General features: G+C 37.6%; 1 protein-coding gene across 2 annotated transcripts in view; it reads left to right on the plus strand.

The window, feature by feature from the left end:
- Positions 1-925: 925 nt before the first annotated feature.
- Positions 926-26,958, plus strand: part of LOC306873307 (regulator of G-protein signaling 12-like) — a 51,536-nt gene continuing 25,503 nt past the window's right edge. Inside the window, exons 1-3 of one of the 2 annotated variants that reach the window (XM_079422503.1) lie at positions 926-1,057; positions 2,461-4,552; positions 12,347-12,457. In XM_079422503.1, the coding sequence (XP_079278629.1) occupies positions 2,603-4,552; positions 12,347-12,457 (2,061 nt within the window). In that variant the 5' untranslated portion in view covers positions 926-1,057; positions 2,461-2,602. The remainder of the gene's footprint in view (positions 1,058-2,460; positions 4,553-12,346; positions 12,458-26,958) is intronic. The other variant, XM_079422504.1, reaches the window with a different exon arrangement.

Raw genomic sequence — 26,958 nt, forward strand, 5'->3', positions numbered from 1 at the left:
TATAATATAGAAATGAATAAAAGATGTAAAATGTTCAGTTTGTTTAATTGCATTTTTCATTTATCACACATGTGGGCTTGTCAACTAGTGACTCCAGTCCGTCAATTATTTTCAACTTTATTTTACACAGAATGGGAGTTTTAAGGGGCAAAAGAGGAGAAACACTCGTCTTTTTTATTATCATTATAATGTTTGTAATGTGACAGTTGGGTATTTGATTTGCACGTTAGATTTCGAATAACAGTCCTTCAGAGAATATGGCCCTTAAAAGTAATTTAAGAGCCCTGAAATATTGTGATTACGTTTTTTTTATTTTTTTTATCATTAGTACAATTTACTTTTTTTTACATTTAGCTATATGCTTTTGAACATTTTCTACTCCAAGGTAGGATGTTTTAAGATGTGCTCGAATAATGGATTTGGATGTTTTTGAGTTTGTGCTGGTAATCCTCTGAAAAAGTGCAGGTTATTAACTTTCTGTGCAGAACAAATGGGGGATTCCAAGCCCAGGGCTTGTGTGTGTGCATGAAATTGAATTTCACATTTATGTGCATGTCAGTTCAAAAGCAGCAGCTGTTAATTATTAACCAAATTATTTGCTACTAATAATCTTACAAATAAACCATAACTCTCTTGATAATCCCATCTTTTATGTGTTATGGAAACACCTTGGCTGGAAAAATCTGTCACTTTCTACAGACCTATTTAAAGAACAAGAACAATTTTTACATTACTTTAAATGATTCTAGTGTGAACTTGGAAGGGTAGCTGCTATATTTCTTAATGCCATTCCAATAACTCTTAAACACCACATCTATATAACACTGAGGATAAACTGACTTATAGCCCTAAATCCAATGTCACGTAAAGGAAAGCCCCTTTACCGGTGCTGTCCTTACAGAAGAAAAGAAAAAAAAGAAAAACTGAGATGTAGTTTCCTCCTCCTCCTGCTTGTGCTGTCCACACCAGCTGCCCTCTCCTTTTGTTTACTCCTTATGCAGCACTAAGGTCACCATGTCATTAAACTTCACATCAGGTTTGGAGACATCCGTCACAAGTAAGGGCACTTAATTACCTAATATATAATTATGATCTATAACTCGGTATTATCTGTACCGTAATGCAACGATTTCTTGATTTCTTCCTCACAGGAAAGTTTTTGGGAAGTGCGGCTAATGTTAGCAATGTAGCCATGGGAATTTATTGTACTTTCTGGGGATATTAAAACTTTTTAGGTACAATATATATATTATTTAACTGCATGCGGATCCATATAAGGGTGTCGTTTTATAGCTTTTTACGAGTTGTGTCTCAAATATATGTTATTCTAGTCAGTATCTGGCTACTGATGCCGATAATTCAATACCGTTAGATGTTACTCACTGCCAGCTGTTCCTCGCGAAAACCAACACCGAGGCAGCTAAGTAGTAGGTATTAAGATGTGTACGGTGGTGTTTTACTTTTAGTCGTTTTTTGCTCGTGTTGAGATGGAAGGACACCTGTAGCATAACTTTTGTGGTCAGTTGGCAAGTCTCCGTCAAACTGGGTTTGGGTCGTTGTGGAGATGATTGACAGCCATGGAAACCAATGAGAGATGAGAAATGTCTACAGACAGTTCCATTGTCATGGTTACACATGTTGACGCGTGGGCATTCCAACAATGGGGAAAAGAAGGCGGGACCGATAGCATGAGTGGATGAGTCGTCTTCGCATCTGTAACTTTAATAGTCTTTTAGGAAACTAAGGAAAAGATATCGATGACAAACACTATTACATTTGTGAATTTGTCTATCCTGTCAGTGTTCTATCTTATCAGTTTCATGTTTATTATTATGAAATGCTATTTTTTCAAAACACGGTCCCCCGCCTTTAAAATGCATACGCTTGCATATAAATGTCCAGTAAGGCGTGTATTTTTTTTATTTGGTTAGCATATTGGAATTTATGTATTGTTATATTTAACATACATTATATTTAACATCGCGTTATGTGGGTCAGTGCCAAATGACGGCATGACAAAAAGTTATTTTGAAAACACATGTTCCAAGTTCTTATAAATTGAATCCTTGTAGTCATGTTTATTCCATATTTATTTATTTGTTTTATCAGTCCACCACCTGGACATTTCTGATTTGAAGCAAGACTAAAATAAGCAAGTAAATAAATAAAAATAAATATGTTGACGATGGAAAACGTAAAATCTAAATCAAAATGTTGGTATTTTTCAATAGATCTGGATGTAAATAATGCCTAGTCTAAAATGAAGCAATAATCATGACTAAGCAGTAACAGTTACTGCAATTCTCAATGTTTTAATGAATCCCTAATAATTTAATCAACTTGAAATGCATATTTTAATAACTGAAATTACCCGCTCACCATTTCCATATAATTTTCTCTTAATGTGTTGATTAATTTGTCAATGTATTAATGAACTTTTTCCCTCTCTCCTTTGTGAAGGTATTGCATGAATATTCAGTCATGCACCACGTTAGTGCCTTAGACTTGGGCTCTGGAGCTGGAAGGATGATATCACTAAACTCGCCATCTCGCCTTTTGTGAGCCCTAGTCAGAAGAGAGTAAAACAGGGACTGAAAGAAGGATGTTCAGACAATCAGAGCAAGGCAGGAGGCGTGTGAATGCCCATCCATCTGCGCGCATAAGAGGGGTGGAGGTTGCGAGGGGAAGAACAGGCTATGGCTTCACGCTATCTGGTCAGTCTCCGTGCGTGCTGAATTGCATCCTGAAGGGTAGTCCGGCTGACTACGTGGGCCTTCGCACTGGAGATCAGATACTAAGCGTGAACGACATCAATGTGTCCAAAGCATCTCACGAGGATGTTGTCAAGCTGATTGGCCGCTGTACAGGTGTCCTACACTTGGTCATCGCTGAAGGCAGTCATAACAATGCACATCTAGATTCATGTTCAAGCGATGAAGAATTGGGGTTCCATGACCACAAGAGCCACTGGCTGCGGCCAAAGATAGACTTGAAGACACTTGGTATAAACCGTGCAGAACGTGTAGTAGCAGAAATGCAGTCTGGTGGAATCTTTAACATGATCTTTGAAAATTCCAGCCACTCATCCAGCAGCTCGGAGAAGGCAGTAGCTTGTGCCTCTGCTTCTAAAACCAGGGCTCTCTCAGAGCCAGACTTCTCGTACGGTAACGCCGGCACCCGACGGAGCGATCCTAACTTGCTCACTGAAGAGGAGATGGCCAAGGTGCTTAATGATGACTCTGTGTTCATTGATATGTTTGAACAGCAAGATGAATTTGCCCTGTTGCAAAATGCAGACTCTGCGGGTATACTCAACGTTGGGATGGTTGTGGGATACTTGGGATCTATTGAATTAGCTTCAACTAGTGCCAATTTGGAAAGTGACAGCCTGCAGGCGATTCGTGGCTGTATGCGACGTCTGCGCGCAGAACAAAAAGTACACTCATTGGTCCTGCTCAAAATCATGCATGATTGTGTACAGCTGTGCAACGATCGAGGTGTTGTTCTAGCCACTTACCCTGCAGAGAAGTTAGCATTCACTGCCGTGTGTCCAGACGACCGCCGCTTCTTTGGCCTTGTCACCATGCAAGCCACAAATGACCACACCATGATTCGGCACGGTGAGGAGGAGCAAGGCTTGCGTACTTCTTGTCACGTCTTTATTGTAGACCCTGAACTCTGTCATCATAAGGTCCACCAAGGTGTAGCCCGACGCTTCGGCTTTGACTGTACTCCAGACCCAGATACCGGTGGCTGCTTGGAGTTCCCACCAACATCCCAGCCGCTTCTACAGTTCGTGTCAGTGCTTTACCGTGATATGGGAGAATCTATTGAGGGTATGCGAGCTCGAGCTTTCCTCGATGGTGATCTAGATGCTCAACAAAACAACAGCACAAGCAGCAACAGTGACAGTGGCATCGGCAACTTCTTGCCAGAGGAGAAAAACAACCGAGTCCTCTTGGTTGACTTGGGCGCAAACCCTAGTCGCCATGTTCCCACAGGACTATGGGAAAACCCACCAGGACCTCGTAGCCAAAGTGTCCTTGGAGGTCTTCCACCACCACCGCCTCCGCCAATCTCGCATCGTAATGGCTACCGCCCTGACCAGTTTGTAGATCACCCTCAGCCCCATCCACATTTCCACGGAGACCCACCTCTGCTTTCTGGCAGGCATCTAAACTCCTCCTCACGACTGGATGTGTCAGGTCTTCCTTCACGCTCCCACTATTCTAAGAAGGTGAAGGGGGCATCAAGCCAGCGTTGGCTGCCAGTTCACGTCCTGAGAGACTGGCGTCAGGGGCACAGCAGTGATCAGGAGTCTTATGCAGAGTCCACAGACGGATGGTCCAGTGCTAACTGTAGCACCCTGCCACCACCCATGAGTAAGATTCCAGCCGACCGGTACCGTGCTGCAGGCGACATCGCCTCGCAGCCTCACCGGCTCCATGCGCAGAAGGACGAGTGGGCTAAGAAGCTGTTTGGGGAGAAGAACCTACGAGAGCATCAGCAGCAATCGAACGATTGCAAAAGAACGAAAGATTCAGAGAAAAAGGTAAGAATTTTTTAAGGCCCCAAGTTCTGTTTTCAAGTCTGTGAACAACTCGTTCAGGATCACAATCAGTAAGGCTACCTCATTCCAGAGGAGTTGACCACAAATTGAAATGCATTCAGAAATACAACAGTAAGTGATCCTCAGGTTTAGGAAGAATTAGTAAGTAAGGATTTTAAATTTGAAACAAGTGCAGTACACTGGTTAATGAGCCGGGTAACACTGCACAAACACTTTACTGTCAAAAAGAATTCTGTCAGGTAGGTGACATGCGTAGCCAGGCTGAAAATACCTCGGTGCCATTTGCTGCTTCAGCTGCTGCTCCTCGCTTGGAGGGAATATGTTAAAATGACCCTGAGATGAGAAGATTGAGATACAAAGCTGGGTTCGAATCAGTCTCCCAGTGGAAAACTTTCAGCACAAATGGCTGTGAGCTTCTGCTCTGATCTGAGTGCCTTTGATGGGCCTCCAGCAGCTCAAGTTTTGGGCAGGAGATGTCAAACCACTGAAATGAATCTGATCACGATATTTTTAGAAATGGTTCACCCAAATATGAAAATTCATCAATTCACGTTGCTCCAAACCCATATGATGTTCTTTCCTCTGTGGAACACCAAAGGAGAAGTTTAGTAGAAAGTTGATGCACTCTCTTCCATAAAACGAAAGCAGTATAGGGGCCAGGTGCTGTTAAACTCCAAAAATGATGAAACTAAATTGCCCTAAAACTACACTCTCAAGAAAAGTGGTTCTAAAGCAGAATCCTTTTGGTCCACCATTATGTCTCTTTCATTTGTTTAAGCAAAAGCAATTATGTTTCTAAAGCCAAAATAGCATGAGCCCTTCACAATTTGGGCAGTACCCTCAACTGAAGAGAGATGGCCGTGCTTGCATTTTCAAAACTCTGACACAAAGAACCATTTCAAAAGGGTTCTTCGGGATGTAATTGTTGTAAATAAAACTGTTACTGTGTGTAAAGAGCCTTTAAAGAACCATCTTTTTTGTATTGCGGATGACAATGTATTGCTCATACAATGTATTCCAAGTTTTCAAAAGCCATATGATACTTTGTGTTGTACAGGTGATATTAAAGTCATACAGGTTTGGATTGACATGAGGATGAAATTACAATATTCTTCAGCAGACTATTGGGTCCAGCTATTTGTGATGTACTAAGCTCTCTAAAAACACAGTTTTTTTTCAGATAAAGTAAATCCCCAGAACCTGCTCCACAGGAGCCAATGGGCCCAACCAGGCCCAAAGTTGTCCACAGGCCCAAAGCAACAAAACAGTCATTGATTGGATTTCCCAGAATAGTATTGTAACTGTTATATGCATCATCTGTGACAATAGCTTCAGGGCCTGCTAAAAACAGTAAGGCATGTCAGACATCAATGGTCTGTGTTCACTGCTTGAAGGAATTGTTTTTCAGTTCATTCTCTGCTTGTTTCATTCTAGCACTGCTTATATAATGTGGACATCAACATCAATTTTATGTTTGAATGTCTTTATAAGGAAATGTGGTATTTTTTGGATGCTGTAGCATTTAAGCATTTGTTCCACTAATTAATTTGAATAGTGTGACAAATTAATATTTAAAAATACAAATACTCCATGTAGTCTCTGATTTATTGAGGTTATAAAAACTGCATGCATAAATCTAGTTGCTAAGGTGATTCCAGGCTGTGTTATTGATATGGGAGCATTCTAGTTGAGGGCTGTTGACATAGAGACCATGCCACGTCTGTCTCACACAGGTGGCAGCAGCCATGACTGATGAAGAGGTGTGAGGTATCATGGCAGCATGAGTTTTAATAGTGTACAGTCAGGCTGAATGAGGCTGATAAATTATGTTAATAATTAATTTATATAATGTAATTTTCTTTAATGCATTAGCTGCGCAATCCCAAAGCATAGGGTTCTTTTCATTATGTTAGTTTAAACTTTCTTGTCTGTTTTTGAAATCATGAAAGAGACAAATCTTAACATTTTCTTGGCATCCACATAGGGTCACAAGTTGATCTCTTACTCACCAACAGACGGCACTGTTCCACTGTCTGTGCATCACTTACAGGTCAAATACTTGTTGCAGTATAGTATGATGATTCTTTTCCAATTCAAACGATTTTTCATTAGAGATTTAAAGGTGATATGCATGGCTTGATTATAAAGCAAAATATCGGTAACGCTTTATATTAAGGAACGCATAAGAGTTTTCCCCTCAATGAACTCCTAATTACTGCTTATTGATAGTAAGGTAGTTGTTTGTAGTAATGTTTAGATGTAGGGTAGGATAAGGGATTTAGAATATGGTAATGCAGAATAAGGCATTAAAGGAATAGTTCACCAAAAAAAGAAAATAAATTGAGAAAACTCAATGAATTTCTTATGTTGAACATAAAAGAAGATATTTTGAGAAATGCTGGTAATCAAACAGTTGATGGTCCCCATTGACTTCCCCCATAGTATTTCTTTCCCTACTATGGAAGTCAATGGGGACCAACAACTGTTTGGTTCTTCAAAATATCTTTATTTTTTATTTTTTTATGTACAACATAAGGAAGAAACTCATAGAGGTTTGGTACGACAAAGTAAATGATGTCAAAATTGTAATATTTGGGTGAACTATACGTATAACATATAACATTAGAACTAATAAACAGCCAATATGCTACTAATATGCATGCTAATAAGCAACTACGTAGGCTAATGTTGAATATTGTTCCCTAATTCAAAGTGTTACCAAAATGTCTAACCAGTTGGCTTCATTTTATGGTTTTATTTTATTTACATTTTTAATATTTTTTTCATATACTTTATTTCACTTAATATTTACATCTATTGTTTTGTTTCAAATGATTATACAATTGATATATTGTTCAAAGTAAAGACGAAAAGCTTCATTTTATTATTTTATTTACGTTTCATATTTTTTTAAAAACTTTTATTTAAATTTCAAGTGATTATGCAATAGATATATTGTTCAATGTAAAGACAAAGTGATTAGACACTTTCGTGTTGTCATCCATAGTTAATGTAATAAATGCAGCTAACTTCATACATCCATTAAAAATCACCTAGTTGGCTAAAATCAACTGGAAACATTGTCCCTTTGTATGTACTGTATACAAGAAAAACTCTGTATTTCATGTTCATATTATTTGTAAAGTGCTTACCTACAATGACTATTGATCATGTGCTAGAACAAGCCATGTCAAGACTTGAGGAGAGCAGTATAGAACAGTCGTCATATCAGGTATTATCCATACTGGGTATTGTTTTTGAGTATTGAGATGTTTACAGTTGTAACAGTTGGTTATATCAATACTTGTTTTGCATGCAGTGGCTGTGTTGTAATCTGATAGTGTGATGGATTATTCTATAATAGATATTTGCAGATCTCCTTCATGGTTCTACAGAGAACAAGATAGTTTTGCGATGGGTATGAAACGGATAAACATAGATTTTTTTATAGTGACATTTCTTAGTATGGTTTGTCATTCCGACATGGATGAAGTAAACAGGAAAGAAAGCTCCTCAAAGATAGCTCCTCCCTGATAAGTCTAAGAAGTCTATGCAGTGCACATTACGTTCCTGCTCCCCACAGGAATCCATGATGTTATCTCAACCCCAAGACTGACCCAACTGCACCCTAAGAGGGGAGAGAGAGCTAGAGAAGGAAAGTGTAAATAGTACAGTTTTAGAGCGAATAAATCAATAGATGAAACTGTCATACGAAATTATATAAAAAAGAGGGGACAGAATGTACTTTGAGACCTTTCAGCTTGTATGTACGTACCATTCGCTCTTTGGCAGCCTAAAACAAAAGCTTTAGACTGTGCTGATGTAAGCATAGTCATATGAGTCTCATGTTTCTAAGCCTTTCCCTTCATCATTAGTCTTTTGAAGTATATAAATAAAACATTTTTCCTCCTAGGATTCAAGTGCTGCACACAAAACTGAGTAGCTCCTGCTAACATCTGGAACATTTAGTGTTGTTCTCCAAAACCTATGTTGACAGCTCTATGCTGCTTTTCAGCAACCATCTGCAAGATTCACCCAAGGAACATAGTTTAGTCCATGATATTTCTTTAGATTAATTCACAAAGCTCAATTGCCATGGAAACCACTGGGGTGATTAAGAGGCAGTCACTCATGTCTGGCTAACCTGTTCCTCCGTTACATGACCGATAGTGTTTTTATTGAAACCCAATATGGTTCTACTATCCAGACACCAGAAATAAATGCAGAATTTACAATCATTCACTGCACTACAAGAGCAAACCTTTGTGTGATTCTTTTTAGTTTTTTTATTGTTATTTTTTATTTCTTTACAGTTCTTAACTTTCAAATCTTTTCTTTAAGGAACCATCTTTTTCATCTATTTCCATAGCACACATCATTTGTTCTCTCCTGATTCTATGAGCTCTCTTTTTATAGTATGTGCGTTGTGTGTGTGTGTGTGTGTGTGTGTGTGTGTGTGTGTGTGTGTGATCGTGTCTTTGCATGCTCGCCTTGAAATTCACATGGTGAGTGTGTGTGATTGAGAGAGATAATATGTAAATGTCCTGTCTTGTTAGCCTCAAAGAAATATTTCACCAAAAAGGAAAAGTCGGTCATTGTGTTGGCCCGCTCACCGTCATTCTATACAGAAAAAGCACATGAACTTCACATGTGCAATCACGTTAAAGTGACGTGAAATATGTGAAAGACACATGAAACACACATGAAACGTGGTTTTGGAATATTTTCATGGTCTAAATGTGTGAAACCCATGTGATCTCATGTGAACACGTGATCACATTGTCCATATTTGTTCAAGTGTTCACATGGGTTTCACACATTTAGACCATGAAAATATTCCAAAACCACGTTTCATGCGTGTTTCATGTGTCTTCACATATTTCACGTCACTTTAACGTGATTGCACACTTTTTCTGTAAGGGAACTTTACAAAGAAAATATTTTTAGAAATCTTTGAAATTTCCTAATTGAAAGTCAATGGTCACTGAAACTGTTTGATTACCAACATTCTTCAAATGATTTGTTTTGTGTTTGCAGAATAAAGAACATCAAACAGGTTTGGGATGACGTGAGTGAGTGAGTTAATGATGGCAGAATTATAATTTTTGGTTTAACTATCCTTTTAAACGCAGACACACATGTGCATAGCTGAAGTATGTACTACCCTGACTCTCATGTGCATGTACTCACTTGTGTTGGCATATTTGTGTGTGTGTGTGTGTGCGCGCATATGTTTGTTATCACTTGATGTGTCATAATGATGAGGCTGAACACAGAGTTCGCTGCGTTTCTAGGCAACACAGGAGGCCATTTGATTACACTGCTCTTGTCATCTGCGCAATCAGCCTGTAAACTTTAGCCTATGAAAATGATCCCTCTAATCAGTCTGTCTCTCTGACCGCTTGACTGCTGGTTCTCCCGTCTACATTCGTCCTTCTGTTTCTCTGTCCAGCGTCACTGATGATCTTTCTGACTGCATCAGGGTTAATGCTGATGTATTTTGTTTTCTGTTGAAAGACTTTCTTATATACCAGTTAAATGTGTAGAGAATGTTTATAATGCAAGAGGAGTCCCAGAGTCGACGCTTTGCAAAGTGAACATGACGTTAATCCAAACGACCCCATTTGATGAATCAATGTCTTCTGGCTTGTTTGTTGGAAGCAATGTTTATGTTAAATTTTTGTTTTTTACATTTATATTTTTCTTACACAAACATAATTCACTTCAGTAGACATTGATTCATCAACTGGGGTTGTTTTACGTGGTTTTTGAAACATTTTACATGCGTTTTTTCTACTTTCATCATATAGACAGAGATCTAAAAATATTAGTATTCATCTAAAGAAAGTAAGTCATGAATTTCATGACATCTGGGTTGGCATGAGGGTTAGTAAATGATTTTCACTTTAAGGTGCATTGTTTAGTGAGTTTTTATGGGCAAAATCCAGTCATTTCATCTGTCGTCTGGAATTTCATGTGAATGTAAAAGATTTCCCAATGTATATTATAGGTTCAAGTTGGTCATACACATTTGCTGTATTCTGTGTGAGCTATGCTTTATACATCAATACACTATTGACAGTAGACCTATTTTTATACCTATTTTTACATTGTTTAATTTTAATTGCATTTGCTAATGTGACTGTACCTTTACATTGAAAAAAGAACTCGAGTCATTTCTAGGAACCAGAATATTATAGCGACTTCGAGCCAACCTAGAAACACCCACAGCACCTTAAAGTGTTACTCCACCCCAAAATGAAAATGTTGTCATTAATCACTTAACCCCATGTCGTTCCAAACCTGTAAAAGCTTCGTTCATCTTCAGAACACAATTTAACATATTTTGGATGAAAACCTGGAGGCTTGTGTGGATACTCTCTAAAATGGCGCTATGCTGACTCAGAGGAGACAAATTGTTGAATAAAGTCGTTATTTTTTTTTTCTTTGCGTTCAAAAACTATTCTCGTAGCTTCGTAAAATTACAGTTGAACCATAGCAGATGGACTATTTTGGCAATGTCTTTCATACTTTTGTGGGCCTTGACAGTGTCACAAGCCTCCCAGTTTTCATCCAAAATATCTTAAATTGTTTTCCGAAGATGAACAAAGCTTTTACAGGTTTGGATTGACATGGGGGTAAGTGATTAATGACAAAATTTTAATTTTGGGGTGGAGTAACCCATTAAGATATAGTCTTGTTGTTTTGGCAATACTAGTTGCACAAATGTCATATTTTGCTTAAAAACCTTGTGTTGTTAGGAAATCCACTTTAAAAACCTCTTTAGTGACAAAAGTATCCTTTATACGGTTTATATTTACACTCACACACACAAGCGCACATTTCCCCATGTGTCTGTTCATGTGATCCTCAAACGATATCACCAAACGTTCCTCTCGTAATGAAATCAAACAGCGAGAGGAGAGTTGGTTACTGGTTCCTCTGTGGATTTCACACATGGAGTGGAGGAGAAATGTTGTTGTCCTTTTCAAAAATAGGGAGAGGGAGACAAAGGGCTTATCATTTCTATTTCTCAGGAGACAGTTTTGGTAGACGGACACTGTGATATGATTATGAGCTGGGGTCGAGACTGTCCACCAGACTCTCTTGTGTTTTGTGCGCAGAACTAAGGTTGAATGCAAATGTAGAAGTCTGATAAATGATCATGAGTGAACTAAATCATTCTGGAAGTGATTCCAACGATATTGTTTCTCTGTGCCTTTATTGTTATAGTTGTGGTGTGGACATTGCTATTCTTTAATACTGAGAACGATTTTTAGAACTATCTTTATCGTTATCGTGCTTGGTGTGAACGGGCCTTTAGTCTATTTATCAAAGAATCCTGAAATAAAATGTATCTCAGTTTTTGCTAATATATTATTAAGCAGTAAAAGCTTTTTCAACATTGAACCATTATTAATAATTAAGCACCAAAGCAGCATAAAATATTTTTGAAGGATCATGTGACACTGAAGACTGTTTTGCCATCAAATAAATTACTTTTTAAAATATATTCAAATAGAAAAGGGTTATTTTAAACTGTAATAATATTTTACAATATTACTGTTTTTACTGTAATACAATCTTAATTATTCCAAACTATTTGTTGGCTATACTCTGCAAAAAACTATTTTTCTAATTCCCAGACATTTCTTGGGGGACACATGGTTTGCCAGTGTGAGGACGATGGAACATTTATTGTATCAAAGGACTTCTGCATTGTAAAAATGTTGGTCTTGTCTATGTTACTAATGTCTTTCTCTCTGTTTCTCATAGGGTGGAAGATTTAAAGGCATCACTATGGGCTTTCCTCAGCGTTCCTCCGGCAGACGATCTTTTGGACGTTCCAAGCGTCTCAGTATGGCTCGCTCACTTGATGACCTTGAGGTAAGGTTCCTTAAATGCTCTTCTTTTTCTCCTCATGGATGTCCCTACATTTTAGTCTCTCTCGCATTCTCACTTCTCAGCATTCCGATCCTATCACTCGGAGGGTTGGGAATGATTACATAAGAGTGAGTGTTCTACGTGTGACTCAGTGATTCAGAGATATGCATGCACACTGAAACAAAAAACACAAGCAACCCTCTGGAGTGCATGAACTCTAGGGCCCTTATTCACGAAATGACAGGTGTGTGGCTGTACAGCAGATTTGACACCTCAGAGAGGGTATTCTAGTGTATTAATGGCTGTGGTCACACTCACACACGTGAGTTTAATTTTAGACTCAGCAGTCTGAGAGAAGGAGTCCATCCACGTGTCGTGTGATGCTCACAAAGTGTGGTGACGGCAGATTGCCATAGCAACGGAGGAGATGGTGAAACATGGATGGTGTAATTTTCAGATGGAAGAGCTCGGGGGCACAAAAAAACTGACAGCACATCACATCTCGGTCTGTCCTGATAGCCAGCATGCCAGCGGTTATTACAGTTTTATCTATTTTTCTGTGAGTAATTAGAGGCTTAATTTGGAACATTAAAGTTGAAGTGTGTGTGTGTGTGTGTGTGTGTGTTTTTTTGACATTTTCTCCTTAATTTTTGCATATTTTCTCCTTAACTTAATTTGTGCAGACAACAATAAGTGAAGCATTCGTGTGGTTTTTTTTTCTGAAAAGTGTAAACACTGTAGATCTGTGGTGGTATGAAAACATTGCTTGACAAATAGTAGTGATTTGGCAACCTGTTTGAAAAACCATTTTGTTTTTTTAAATGTTAGTAGTTCAGAAATTACACACTTTCATTTGAACTTATTTTAAATGAACATCAGTCTGTGCTTAACATTCACAAAGTCATCTAAAGTCTAGACTAAAGTCCACTAAAGTCCTCCTTGGTATAGCATGAAGACTGAGTACAAGGAATGGGTAAAATACAGAAAATCTTTGTTCTGGACCTATGAATTTAAGTATTTAACTTATTCCGCTCCACTCCTAAATCATGGAGGTTGATGGGAAGATGTGACCAACAATAAAACAGCCAAAACTAATCACATTGACTTAAACACTTAATGTGGGGCCATAGCTATATCATCGCCAAAATCTTGGGTTCAGAAAAGACACATTAACATTTATGCAATTGCCGGATTCTTTTGTGCAAAACCACTGACATTGCATTCAGGATATTTTATTAGTTTATGTATTCCTTGGGAATTAAACCCATGAATTTGTCATTGCCAGTGCTATGTAAATGCATTGTAGGTAGCTTTGGATAAAACCTCTTCCATATGCATATGTAAAAATCTAGTTAAAACTGTAACAATTTATAATACAGTTCGTATTTGAAAAAAGTCTCTTATGCGAAGTTGAATTTTTAGCAACATTACTCCAGTCTCGAGTATTACATGATCCTTCAGAAATCATTCTAATATGCTGATTTGCTGCTCAATAAAAATTGTAATATGTAAAAAACTTTTTTCCGAAGAATAGAATGTCCAAAGGAACGTATAATAATGATAATAATAATGAAATTGTATAAAGTAATATACATTAATTTCTAATTAAATAAGTATCATTAACTCCCCCCCCCCCCCCCCCCCCCACTCCTATACCTTTGTCCACTATTATAAATGATCTGTCAATAATAAGTAACTGATCCCAGAAAACTGTTACTCTTTTGGACTTAAGCAGGAGTCCCTCTTTACCAGCTGAGTCACATAACATGAAAATGAGTGTCCGTGCCACTCTGACGGGACAGTCACACTGTTGATCAGACATGATAAGATAAAAGAATGAAACACTTCCTTCAGTGTTAGTGGCTGGAACAAACGCTCGCCTGATTGCATAAAGCGGGTTGTATTGAGTGATGAAGAGTCTTAAGCTCTTAAAAGCAGGATGTTTATCATCTGCACTGTACACATGCTAAGAAAAGCCTTTATGCAGAAACTGTGATAATGCCATAGATTAAACAGAAGGTTAAATGCGACAGTTTTATATTTTTTCCTCATGCTTCCATTATTTTCTTGTAGTCTCTCTCTCTTTGGTTTGCTCTTATCTCTTTACCTCGTCTTCCGGTAGCTTCGTCTCTTTTCTCAGAGCTGCACATATGCAGGGTGGCGGCACTTGTGTCTGAACAGAGCTCGCTTTGTGAAGCAGCACAGTAATTAGTGTGTGAGTGTGTGCTAATGAGCATTGAGCAGCATTCTTCTCATTAGCAGGGATTCTGCTACGAACTCACACACTCTCTGCAGTGAGGCATGAACGTGCATGCGCGCTCTTAAATTACATGCTAATTGAATACTGTCCTTAAATGCTGTGACACACACTTTCAAGCTCTGAGATGAACATACACAAACAACATCAGGAAAGGCACTAATTACCGGCTTCTCCAGAACACACACACACTTCCTCTGGCTGGCCTATCGTGTAAGAGAAAGCGAGCTGTGCAGTTATCTTGTCAGCGTGTGTTTACCCGGTGAGATGTCATTTCTCTTCATGCCCACAGACACTGTGTGACATCACGCCAGCCTTTCCAGCCTTCAGTTTGCTCACTGAGCCAACAAATTCCACCCCCCATTCAAAACTGATCGTGACTATCCTTGAAAGTCACGAATACGATTTATTTTTAAATACAAACTCTTTTTACGTGGATAATTTAAGCTGAATGGCACTCCGGATACTGACTTCATAAACACAGACTGCTGAAGTAAACTTGAAATACACATATTTGGTCTTATTTTTAAAATTCCTTGTATTTATTATTGTGATTATTATTTTTATTTGTATTGATTATTTTACTTCCTTTTTATGTAAAGCACTTTGAATTACCATTGTGTATGGAAGGTGGCATATAAATAAACTTGCCTAGCCTTGCCTCATGGTGAATAATTAGAAAATAAATGAATTTTGATCTTCATAATCTTACATCAGAGACAAATCATTTTGCTTCAGTATGACTTCTTGGCTGATGTCATCAAACCTTTTTTTTTTTTTTTTTTTTTTTTTTTTTTTTTAAATGCCACCATTTAGAGCAGGGAGATTCTTTTTATTTTTGACTCCAAGGCCCTCATTGTTCACAACAATATTCGAAGGCCAGACACTCCTAGTTTCTGTAAATGAACTTTCAGTAGATTTTAAGAACTGAAGGTTTTTTCAAGGTTCCCATTTTTTTAAGCAACGGATTTATATGGCTTTTCCAGTACTTTGTGATTTACCGGTTAATAAAGAAATAAAGATGAAATATTTTTCAAAATTCACAGTTTTTACCTAATACACTATTTATAAGATTGGCATGACAATACATACACTCCTCTCCAAAAGTATTGGGACAGTGAGGCCAATACTTTTGCTCACATGAAAAATTGGTGGGTTCAAACAAAAAGTGATATCTTCTAAGTTGTGTGTCAGATCCAGATGTAAATACCTGGAAATAAAAGCCGGCATGTAAATCTCTTGTCTGATATTCATCTTTTGATGTCAAACCCAAATGTTTTCAGTCTACAGCAAAAATAAAGGAGTTGGCCTCACTGTCCCAATACTTTTGGAGGGGAGTGTACATACATGTGTGTAAATATATAAGAAACAACAGCCGCCGATGCCCTTGCACTCACATCTCCAAAAATGTCAAAGCAAATGTGCAAACTTATCTTTATTTAAATGTATCATTATCTTTATTAACGAACCACATATTTGAAGTCTAAACAAGTACATTCTTGCCTAAAAACCTCTTGACCTGCGTGACACAAAAACAGTATTATTTATAAAATTATAGTGAAATAGCGCAAGCGGAGTGATACAAATGGTGAAATGGTTGGAGTTCTGTTATGACTAGAATATCGCACTCCTCTCAGCCAATCTGATTTGAGGACCAGAATAAATAAATAAGATTTTTCCAGATCTAGAAATCACATTTTAAAAATAGGCTACTCCCTGTTTTCCCAAAAAATTAATAGCCCTAGTTCTTCAAAGAAAAACGTTTCTGACATTTTTAGATGTTTTAGCTGATTTTAATGCTTATTTGGTCTCTTTTTAAATCATTTGTTTGCTGAGATCCCCTAATGGTCCCTGGCCCACTGGTTGACAACCACTAATAAACAGCAGGGACAACTTTTTATACATTTCTGATGTGCTATAGTGCATTTTCTCATGAATGTCTGTTTCAACTTATTACATCGTCTCAGAAATAAAATTGACCAGTTTACTGATTTAAACTCATTTGAACAATCATGATTATGTAAGTAATGTTTTTAGATTGCATGTTTGCAATAAAATTGGCATAATAGGATATGTTGTATGCAGGCTTTGCTTAACCAACTTGGTGACACAAGTCGGTTCATATTTGTGGACTTGATCATGTATGAGTAATTGGATCAGCGCTGTATGTTCAAGGCAATGCACTGAATGATTGCAAAAACCGTCAGTTTCACTTTGAGAGTCTTGAAACGATTGCAGCATACATGAAGTCAAGCGTGTGTGAAAACAACTTGATGGTTATCATCATAAGAGCAGATGCTGTTTAGCCAATATTTGAATCCTTTAAAGTAGAATCATAGAGCAAAAAAATTATAATTCTGAAAATTAGAACCTAAATACTGTTTTTGCTGTGCACCTCAAGGCTAAATAAATATTAATGACACAACACTGGAAAATAACTTCCTGTAGTGGAAAAGCTTGATTAGAAAACAAGGAATCCTAATAATTGTGCAACCCAGAAGAAATATGTCTCAACTCTCATGCTTGTTGACTGCCTTGTTTTGAATAGTTTCTCAGAATCACATGTTTGTTTCTGGTTGTATTTCTATATGCATGCATTACAATGTCTGTCTATTATCTGTCTATTATCTTATGTCTGTGTCCAAGTGAATGTATTATCTCATGTTAGGGCATTTTATAATCCAAAGCAGGAGCAATACAATGCATTTTTAACTCTCTGAGGCTGCTGGCTACAGAAGCCACATGCATTCATCTGTCCATAGCTTCACATCAGTCACAAACTCTGAGTGATTTATTATAGTGAAGATTCTACTTTGCTCCCGGGTTAAAAAAACAGACCCCATGGATTCTTAAACACTGCTTACAGAGAGAACAGAGTTGGGACTTGTTGAAGAATGTAGCCCTTCATACCATGTTTAGGTTTAGTAGTGCCTGTCAAACAAGACAGATCCACTCACAAACACAATGAGAAGGACAATTTCAATGTTCCTGATACATTTTATTGTACACATTGACTGCAATTATACACACTGAAATGAACACTTGCCAGGAAGCTGAAACCCCTTAATTGTTCAAACACACACACACACACACACACATTCATTCTGATTCTTTCATGCTCCCTTCTTTAAGCAGATGCTGTGCTCCAGGCATACTAAGTAGGTGACACAAGGCATTGTGTAAATAACATGAAGAATCCAACTGTGAAGCACTTACATTTCAGTGCGTGTCTGTGTGACTGTTTCTCACGCCTCTGTGAAGTATATGAGTGTGAACGCACAAGCACACACACTCACTCACTCACTCCCACTTGCGAGCGTGTCTCTGCATCTCTGTCTGTGAGCCCTGGGCTCTGTGGGCGGAATAGGAATTACAGCAGAGTGGGTGGAAAAACGGAGAGAGGGAGAGAGAGAATCAAACAACAGAAGACGCAGAGATAGTGACAGGGACAGACTGTGAATACGGACTCACACACGCTGTATTGAACGCAGCCAGTGGATGGATGTGTTTACAGAGCGTGGAGTCATTTAACGGCCGACTGTGGAGACTAACACTGCCATACATGGAGCCAACTTTGAGCGTCAATACTGATGGAGTGAGTACCTGTACATGAACATTAGAATGGGCTAGTGTGCTTGTTTGATCTATCAAGTCGTGTTGTGTTTAAAGGCAGAGTGTTTTAGTTGAGGTGGGGGTTGTGGATGCACTCTGACAGTTTTCTAGCGCTGGAGTCTGTGTCTGCTGTTAATATTTAAGAGTGTGGTTGTGATCACAAAGCGCTGTTTGGATTTTAACACCGCTTGTACAAGTACTTGTGTGATCTTGCTTTGGAATGCAGGTCCATGTCTGTTGAAACCTCAAATTAGTTTAAAAACTGTGCTGATGGACAGGTTGTCAAGTGAATTTGCATCTTATATACTCATTTGATGCCATTCATTTGCAGGTTTTATGCTTTAAATATATTTTTAATTATCTAATTTCATGCCAAAATTAGCTAGATGAAAGATATTTATATATGTAATTATGTAATTTACCTTTTATGGTTTGATCACGAATCAACTTGCATATCCTAATCATGTGACCGAATTTGTCCAATCAGGTGTTATTGAATTCTTACGAGCTCCTGATAAAAGATTTCTGTATCTGTCATTCTTTTTTTGGAATTTTCTTTGAGCATCATTGGAGGTTTTTTTGTGCTCAGCTATGAATTTAAAGCAACTTCGTCATCAATCTCACGTGTCACATTTCATATGAAGTAAAGCTGTACTTCCCTTTAGGAAAGAAGAACACACATCAAAAATTTAATGTGAAACAAATACTTTGTGAGTGAACTCATTCGGTTTTGAAATGTATGTATATAGTAATGTATGGTCATGCTGATTAGTAGTTCTGAGCTCCTTAAGCCCCCACGCTTTTTTTTAGGAGAAAAGCATTTCGCCTGAAAATTAGAATAGAAATTTATTTGATTTTCTTTTTTGTTTTTCTCTCTACTATTTCCAAGAAATTAACTTACGCTAAATATCATTCAAATGTATCTTGGAATCATTTTAATGAATATGCAAACATTATATAATATATTATTTTAAAGGGTTTTTATTTATATATGTATTTATTTTTTATTCATAAGATGAACATTTAGTATGTGAGTGAGTGTGTTTGTGCCTGTGTTGGAAGGTACAGCAGATGGCAGTATTGAGACAAGTTGGTCTTTTAATGAAGAAATCACCTAGTACTGACATCCTATGCTCCTTCCTTCTCTCTGTATAATTTACATTATGCAAATAAGTATATTTACATAATGTATTGTTCAACGGTGTCACCATCATCCATGTTATTGTTTATTCTACTTATCACTCTTCTATGTATCTCTCTTTTCATGTGTTGCAGTGTTAATCAGTCTTGTCATACTTTATATACTGTGCTGACAGACTTTATTGTAGTTGTAGGACTTTGTTGGACTGTCTTGCAGTAGTTTCAGAGTACTAGATCATTTTGACATTATATAATATGTGTATTGTAATATACGGTGCCCTTTAAAAGTATTGGAACAGTAAAGACAAAATTGCTCTGTTGGCTGTGGAGTCAAGACATTTACAAATATGATTAAAAGATGAATATGAGACAAAACTACAGAATGTCACATTTTATTATTAGCCGTTTCAACACATACATGTTTTACCAAATAAAAAGAACAGCACTTTTAGAGTTTCATCCCCCTATCTTGATGTGAGCATAAGTATTGGAACAGTTGCCTCACAGGTCTTTCTAAGTGATCAGCAGTGTCCTGTTGCATTAATTCTTCAGATATTAAAAGCAGGGAATGTGTCGTATCAGTTATATCCATTACTTCTGTATTCTGAATCTTGCATTCGTTGATGACACACACAAACCAGGATAAAGATGAGGGAGCTGACTTTGAGAGAAAAGCAAGCAATTTGGATGCTAAAAGAAAAGAGGAAGTCAATTAGAGCTATAGCAACAATAAAGGGCATGGAGAAATCAAGAGTTTGGAAACCACCAGCGACACCAGCAACCAAAAACTACCTGATCGGCTGAGAAAACAACAGTAGTAGATGACAGACAGATCATAAAAGCTGTGAAAATGAACCCTAAAAGATGTGTCTGTAAAATCACCAACAACTTCCAGAAAGCTGTGGTGATGCTCTGACAATCTACTGTCCTCAGGAGACTTTGACACAGAATTACAGATGCTACACAGCAAGATGCAAACCTCTGACCAGCACCAAAAATAGAAAGGCAAGATTAGAGTTTGCAAAAAAGCACAAAGATGAGCCAGAAGAGTTTTGGAACTGTGTTTATGGACCGATGAGACAAAGATGAACCTTTATCTAAGTGATGGGAAAGCAAAAATGTGGAGAAAAAAAGGGAACTGCAAATGATCCCAAGCATACAGCCTCATCTGTAAAGCATGGTGGAGGTGGTGTCATGGCATGGGCATGCATGGCTGTCTCTGGAACAGGCCCTCTCAACGTTCCTGATGACTTGATGTATGATGACAATAGCAGAATGAATTTGGAAGGGTACAAAACCATCTTGCCTTCCAATATTCAAGAAAATGCCTTCAGATTCATTGGGAAGTGCTTCATATTGCATCAGGACAATGACCCAAAACACCCTGCCAGTTCAGTCAAGGAATTTATAAGGGCAAAGAAATGGATTTAAAATCAGATTTAAATCCGATTGAACATGAATTTCACCAGCTGAAGAGGAGAGTAAAGGCAGAAACTCCCCAAAACAAGCAACAATTGGAATTGGCTGCATTAAAGGCTGGGAAAAGTATTTCAAAGGATGAGACCAAGAGTCTGGTGATGTCTATGGGTCACAGACTCACTGCTGTGATTGTGTGCAAGGGATCTGCAACTAAATAATAGCTTTTAATCTTTTATATCTGCCTTATGTTCAACTGTCCCAATACTTATGCTCACATCAATGAGTGGGATGAACTCTAAAAGTGCTGTTCTCTATTTGGTAAAACATGTATGTGTTGAAACGGCTAATAATAAAATGCGATATTCTGTAGTTTTGTCTCATATTCATCTTTTAATCATATTTGCAAATGTCTTGACTCCACAGCCAACAGAGCAATTCTGTCTTTACTGTTCCAATACTTATGGAGGGCACTGTTATATAATAATTTGATATTATTACGTTATATTATTGGTTTCTTATCTGCCATTAACATTCCGAGATGAGATGTCTTTCTGTATAGAGTTGCGTCTGTTTGCCAGCTCGCTTAGCTCACATAAGCTCCATTGCTCTTGGTTCGAGAGGGAAGAGAGAACCACTGTTAATGCCTTCATGCCCACTGGGAACAGGCAGAGAGGACAGTCATGAGAACCAACAGGAATGTGGATCTGCATTCAAATGACTTGAGATTTGACTCCGTATTATGCATTGGTTTTCTCTTGAGAGAATCAGGACTTCCCCTGATTCAGAGAGTTAATCCCCATCTGAAATGTGTGCCACAGCCCTGGAGTGGAGATCTGAGCCAAGCCATTCATTTGAATATTAACTTGCAGAACTGTCAGAGGTGATCTGAAACACTGTCATACTTCTGTTCTCTGCTCAAACTCTCAGAACTTTGTCTTTCACAGATGTGAAATCAGCTGATTGACAACTTGTTCAAAGCAATCAACATTAGTTTTTACAGTATGTTAATTTTGTTTGTTGGAATTTAGTGACGTATATAAATGAATGAAACCTGTTTTTTTTGTTTTATTAAATTTTTTCTTTCCTTTTTAGATTTACAAACGGCCATATACTAGTACTGCACAATTCTGGATAAATTGAGAATCACATTTTTTTTTTTTTTTTGTCTGAAATCGATATCACGAATCTCCCACGATTCTGAACCTGACAAAATATTATTGCTGCAGTCTATTTAAAAGTGTTTAATTAATTTGAAGGAATAATAAAACATTTGAATATATATGCATTTAAAATATATTTAATACACAAATTTTTAACATTTAAAATGATGAAAAAGTGGTTTGAATGGATGATTCAGTGATTCACTCGTAAATGTGACCCTGGACCACAAAACCTTCTTAATTGAGATTCGAAATTGAGATTTATACATCACCTGAAAGCTGAATAAATAAGATTTCCATTGATGTTTGTTTTGGTATGGGACAATATTTGGCTGAGATGCAACTGTTTGAAAATTTGGAATCAAATTTAAAGTTGTCCAAATGAAGTACTTAGCAATGCATATTACTAATCAAAAATGTAGTTTTGATATATTTTCGGTAGGAAATTTACAAAATATCTTCATGGAACATAATCTTTATTTAATATCCTAATGATTTTTGGCATAAAAGAAAAATCAATAATTTTGACCTATACAATGCATTGTTAGCTATTGCTACAAGTGGTCCAGGGTCACAAATAGTTAATTGATCTCATTACTAGATGAATCTGTGTTTTTGAATGAATTATTCAATGACAAATAAATTTTTTAACAGTCACTTTTCACCAAAAGGCAAAACAATGCAATCGACACAAATGTTTAAATCTGAACTTCATATCTGAAAACTTTCATCCCAGTATTTCTGTGATAATATGAATTACTGTAAGACAAAATAATACTGTGACGTTGAAAAGATTGTTTGTGAAGCGGTTTCTTACCCAAACACGGTAACTGTCTGTCTGCTCTGTTTTAGTGGCAGCGAGAACGCAGATTTGAATGTTCCGGGTTGATTTTTCGAGGGTTTAATAGTCATTTGAAAATGGGATCACATGGGTGTTTGAATCGAGATTTCGATCTTTTAACGATTATGTAGCTCTACCATATACCAGTGTTCCATATTTATAGTAGATTTCACAACTGAAATATTTATATAATTTATATGGAGCCAAACTTTTTTTTAGGGTGGGGTGGAGGTTTGTGATGGGTGATTAAAAAAAGAAAGAAAAGAACAGAAAATCAGCCCACACAGAAATGCTAAAAATAAAGCTCCCAAACCTCCCTTAAAGATCTTTCACCACTAGCCAAAAGGTGGCATTTTAATGGACCCCTAATATTTTTGTTCTCTGAAATATGTCTGCCAAGTATTTTTAAGATTTTCTTTTTCACCCATCTACTCAGGAAATTGCCAATTGCGACGCTCATATTTTTTAATCGAGCTCATGAGGTTTGTATCAAACACTGCCTTTGTACCTCCAGCTCTGGGATATTTTTATTTCTTTCTCTCTCTGTACTGATATGACCTGCTCCAGAACCTGCCTTTCATTAGCGTCCACTCTCACGGCATGGTCATTCACCTTACGTTATTCTCCAACTGCCTCACTTTAATCCAAAAACACGCCTTTCAGCAGGACGATCCAGAGGCCTGTCCATCCTCTTGGATTTTTACAGTACCAAGAAACTCAGTTCCACCGGCTGTGTTTTTAGGCGTTGGGAAATTAAGACAGATGCTTATTTGAAGTGGCAGCGCAGGGCTGTGCTGTTGGAGGCCCGGAGTGAGTGCTTTCTTTTGTCTTGAATGGAGGATTTATTTGAGTTGTGGCAGAGCCAAGGACGGTGAAGCGGTTGAGTAAGCATTTCTTGATTCCTCTAAGTGAGAGGCGCTAGTTGGTGTTGAAAAAGATCACCAAGAGAAAAGTCTGACATCTGTTTTTATAGTTGCTACACAGGTCAAGGAACAGGAGAATGTCATCGTTTTCTTCTCCATCTGATTTTCTCGCTCGCAACCCAGGCGCATTCTGCTGAGAGTCGAGGTTGCTGTAACGGCACAGAATCAGAAGGGAACTTCCTCGTTAGTAAGACTGAGTGTCTGTCTTGTGCTCGGAGCGCATGTCAGCTCTTGCCGTGGAGGAATGAAGTGAGCGCAGTCTAGGCGTAAGAGAGGGATGGATTCGCCAGTCAAAGCACTGGGTTTCTACATGTTAGGAGCTGCGCCGTTTGAATGGACACGCATACGAAAAAGACCATGAGTCTCAAAAAGAGACTGTCGTTTAAAAGGGTCTACTACTTTCATACGGTGAGTGATGAAAAGTTGTTCTCTTTTCCATGTTTCTCTTTTTGTCTACTTTCTCTTATGTGTCTAGATTGTGCATTGTCTCTTCATGAGTCGCTGTAAGACGTCTCCATTCAATAGCCCCGTAAACATCCTCCTGCTTTATGAAAGGGGGCAGAGACTGAACACACCTGGACTACTAGCACTGTTTGTTCCACTAAAACTAGTTTGTCTTCTTGACATGGGTATTTTGTCAGATAGAACAGCTCGTCTGTCTCTCCTAAAGAGTTTGTGTTGTAAGTTAGCTTGAGCATTTGTTAAGCCAAAGCAAATTGGCGACAATTGGGTATGAATTCACACCGCTTCACAGTTTGAAGACACACAACTTACTCTTTCTTGGGAATTTAGCACTCGATGCGAGGGACTATTCATTTCAGATTCAAATATAAACACTGGGATCTGTTTGTCCGTTAGCTGTTAGTCCCACAGTTTCCTGCTTCTTCTCAAACCACAGTGTGTTAGGTTTGGAAAAAACTTGTCTGTTACTTTTCAAACACCTAACTGGAATGTGTGTCTGTGTGAGGGAGAGCGGTCATCAAATATGTTTTCTGACAAACATCACAGAGAACAGACATCCCTCATTTCCCTTCATTTTTCTTCTGTTTCTGTGAGCACTACTTATTTTTTACTTTATCCTTTTTTATTCTATTCAGCCACTTTTCTTCCAGTTACATTTCTGCCATCGCTTTTATTTTATAATTCGGACTTTGCATTTGAGATGAAAGCACTTTTAAAACTATAAACTTTTTTTTTTTTTTTAGTATCTATTTTTTTTATACTTATGTTCATATATTTTAAAATAGAATTTATTCCTGTGATGGAAAGCTGAATTTTCTACATCATTACTCCAGGTTTCAGTGTCACACGATCTTTCAGAAATCATTCTAATATGCTGATTTGGTGCTCAAGAAAACATTATTATTATTATTATTATTGTCATCAATGTTGAAAATAGTTGTGCTGCTTAATATTATTTTGTGGAAAACATGATATATTTTCTGTATTATCGGATGAATAAAAAGTTTAAAAGAATAGCTTTTATGTTAATATTTAAATATTAATAAACCCCAAACTTTTGAACAATAGTGTAAATGTTCCAGGTAATAGAACTGTTGCATGAGTTGTACAAAGTGTTCAACTTCAATTTGCACTCCCTCAGAATGTCTCGATTCATTCAGAAATGCATCACATTATGCAAATACTGTAAAATGTATTTTGATTATTGTTCCATGTTGACCTTAATATTCAGCTTGTAATATTCTACAATTATCTCATACTTATTTAAAGGGATGGTTCTCCCAAAAATGAAAATAACCATGATTTACTTGCCCTCAAGCCATCCTAGGTGTATATGACTTTCTTTATAATGGCAGTGAATGGAGGTTGAGATTTTTAAGCTCAAAAATTGTATCCATCCATCATAAAAGTACACATGACACAGGAGTAACGTAAGCTCTGGTGAGACTATGCTAGTCTCACGAAAACCAAGTTTTGTTTCAATATTGATATTATTCTTACACAAACGCATCGATTTGCTTCAGGAGGCCTTTATTAACCTGGAGCCATGTGGAGTACCACCATTCACTAACATTATAAACCTTGGAAAAACCAGGAATTTTTTTTAAATCTACGATTGTATTAATCTGACAGAAGAAAGTCAAATACACCTTGAGGGCGAGTAAGTCATGGGGTAATTTTCATTTTTGGGTGAACTATCCCTTTAATACAAGCCTGTTTTTTTTTAGATTGTATATAAACATCTTGGGTTTGTGAGTGTGTGCTAGCTGTGCTTTCCCACTTTGTCATGAAGTCGTCCCTGTGTCACATTTGAATATTTCACCCTTGCAAACATTGCACAGAGGTGTTGTGTGTGTGTGTGTGTGTGTGTGTGTGTGTGTGTTGTCCATAGCCCTGTGTAAACAAACACATTTGGACAAACAACAATGGATGTTCTGTACACATGTATTTCGTTCTGCACCTTGTGGCCTGTGTCTTAAAGGAGTAGTTCAGCCAAAACAATTATTTGATAATGTTTTCTGCTGCAGCTCAGCAGTAACATCAGGAATGTGCCTCAAACAGCACAAAACTCATACATTCACACATCTGGTTGTATGTATGTGAGATCACAGGCCATCCAGCTGCAAGTATATGTAAACCCTGAGGTATGTATGGATCTCTCCACAGTCTGTGCTCTGTTAGAGAATGCACAGCGGAGGGGAAGAGAAGGAAAACACATTAAGTCACACCAGGGTCATCAGACTGGGAGAGATGCTGAGATGAAAGCAGGATGTGACGGAACTTGCGTGTTCCTGATGCTTTGACATCGCATCTAAATAAAAATCATTTATTTTTCTTAAATATACTGTCTTCAGCTAAGCTGTTAGCCTGTGGTGTGCATAGTTCAGTGCAGTGGTTCTCAACTGTTTTTTTCTTTTTTGGTTTTTGCCCGAGGACCCAGATTTGGCATTGGACATCAAATGGTGACCTAACATGAATTTTCAAGCCCTGCAAATATTAAAGCCGGTATGAAAGGAAAATTCACCCTAACATTGAAGTCCCTGCATCAGTTTTATTTTTAAAAATTTTTGGACAATCTGACTTCTGTTTCATTTATGGGCTGAATAAGAAAACTGAATAAGGGGAACCCAAATTATGTAAACTGTTCTTTGTGTCAGACTTTTTAAAATGTAAATGTAAAGGTTTTTAGT

This window comes from Barbus barbus (genome assembly GCF_936440315.1).
Source record: "Barbus barbus genome assembly, chromosome: 7".
Taxonomy (NCBI): Eukaryota; Metazoa; Chordata; class Actinopteri; order Cypriniformes; family Cyprinidae; genus Barbus; species Barbus barbus.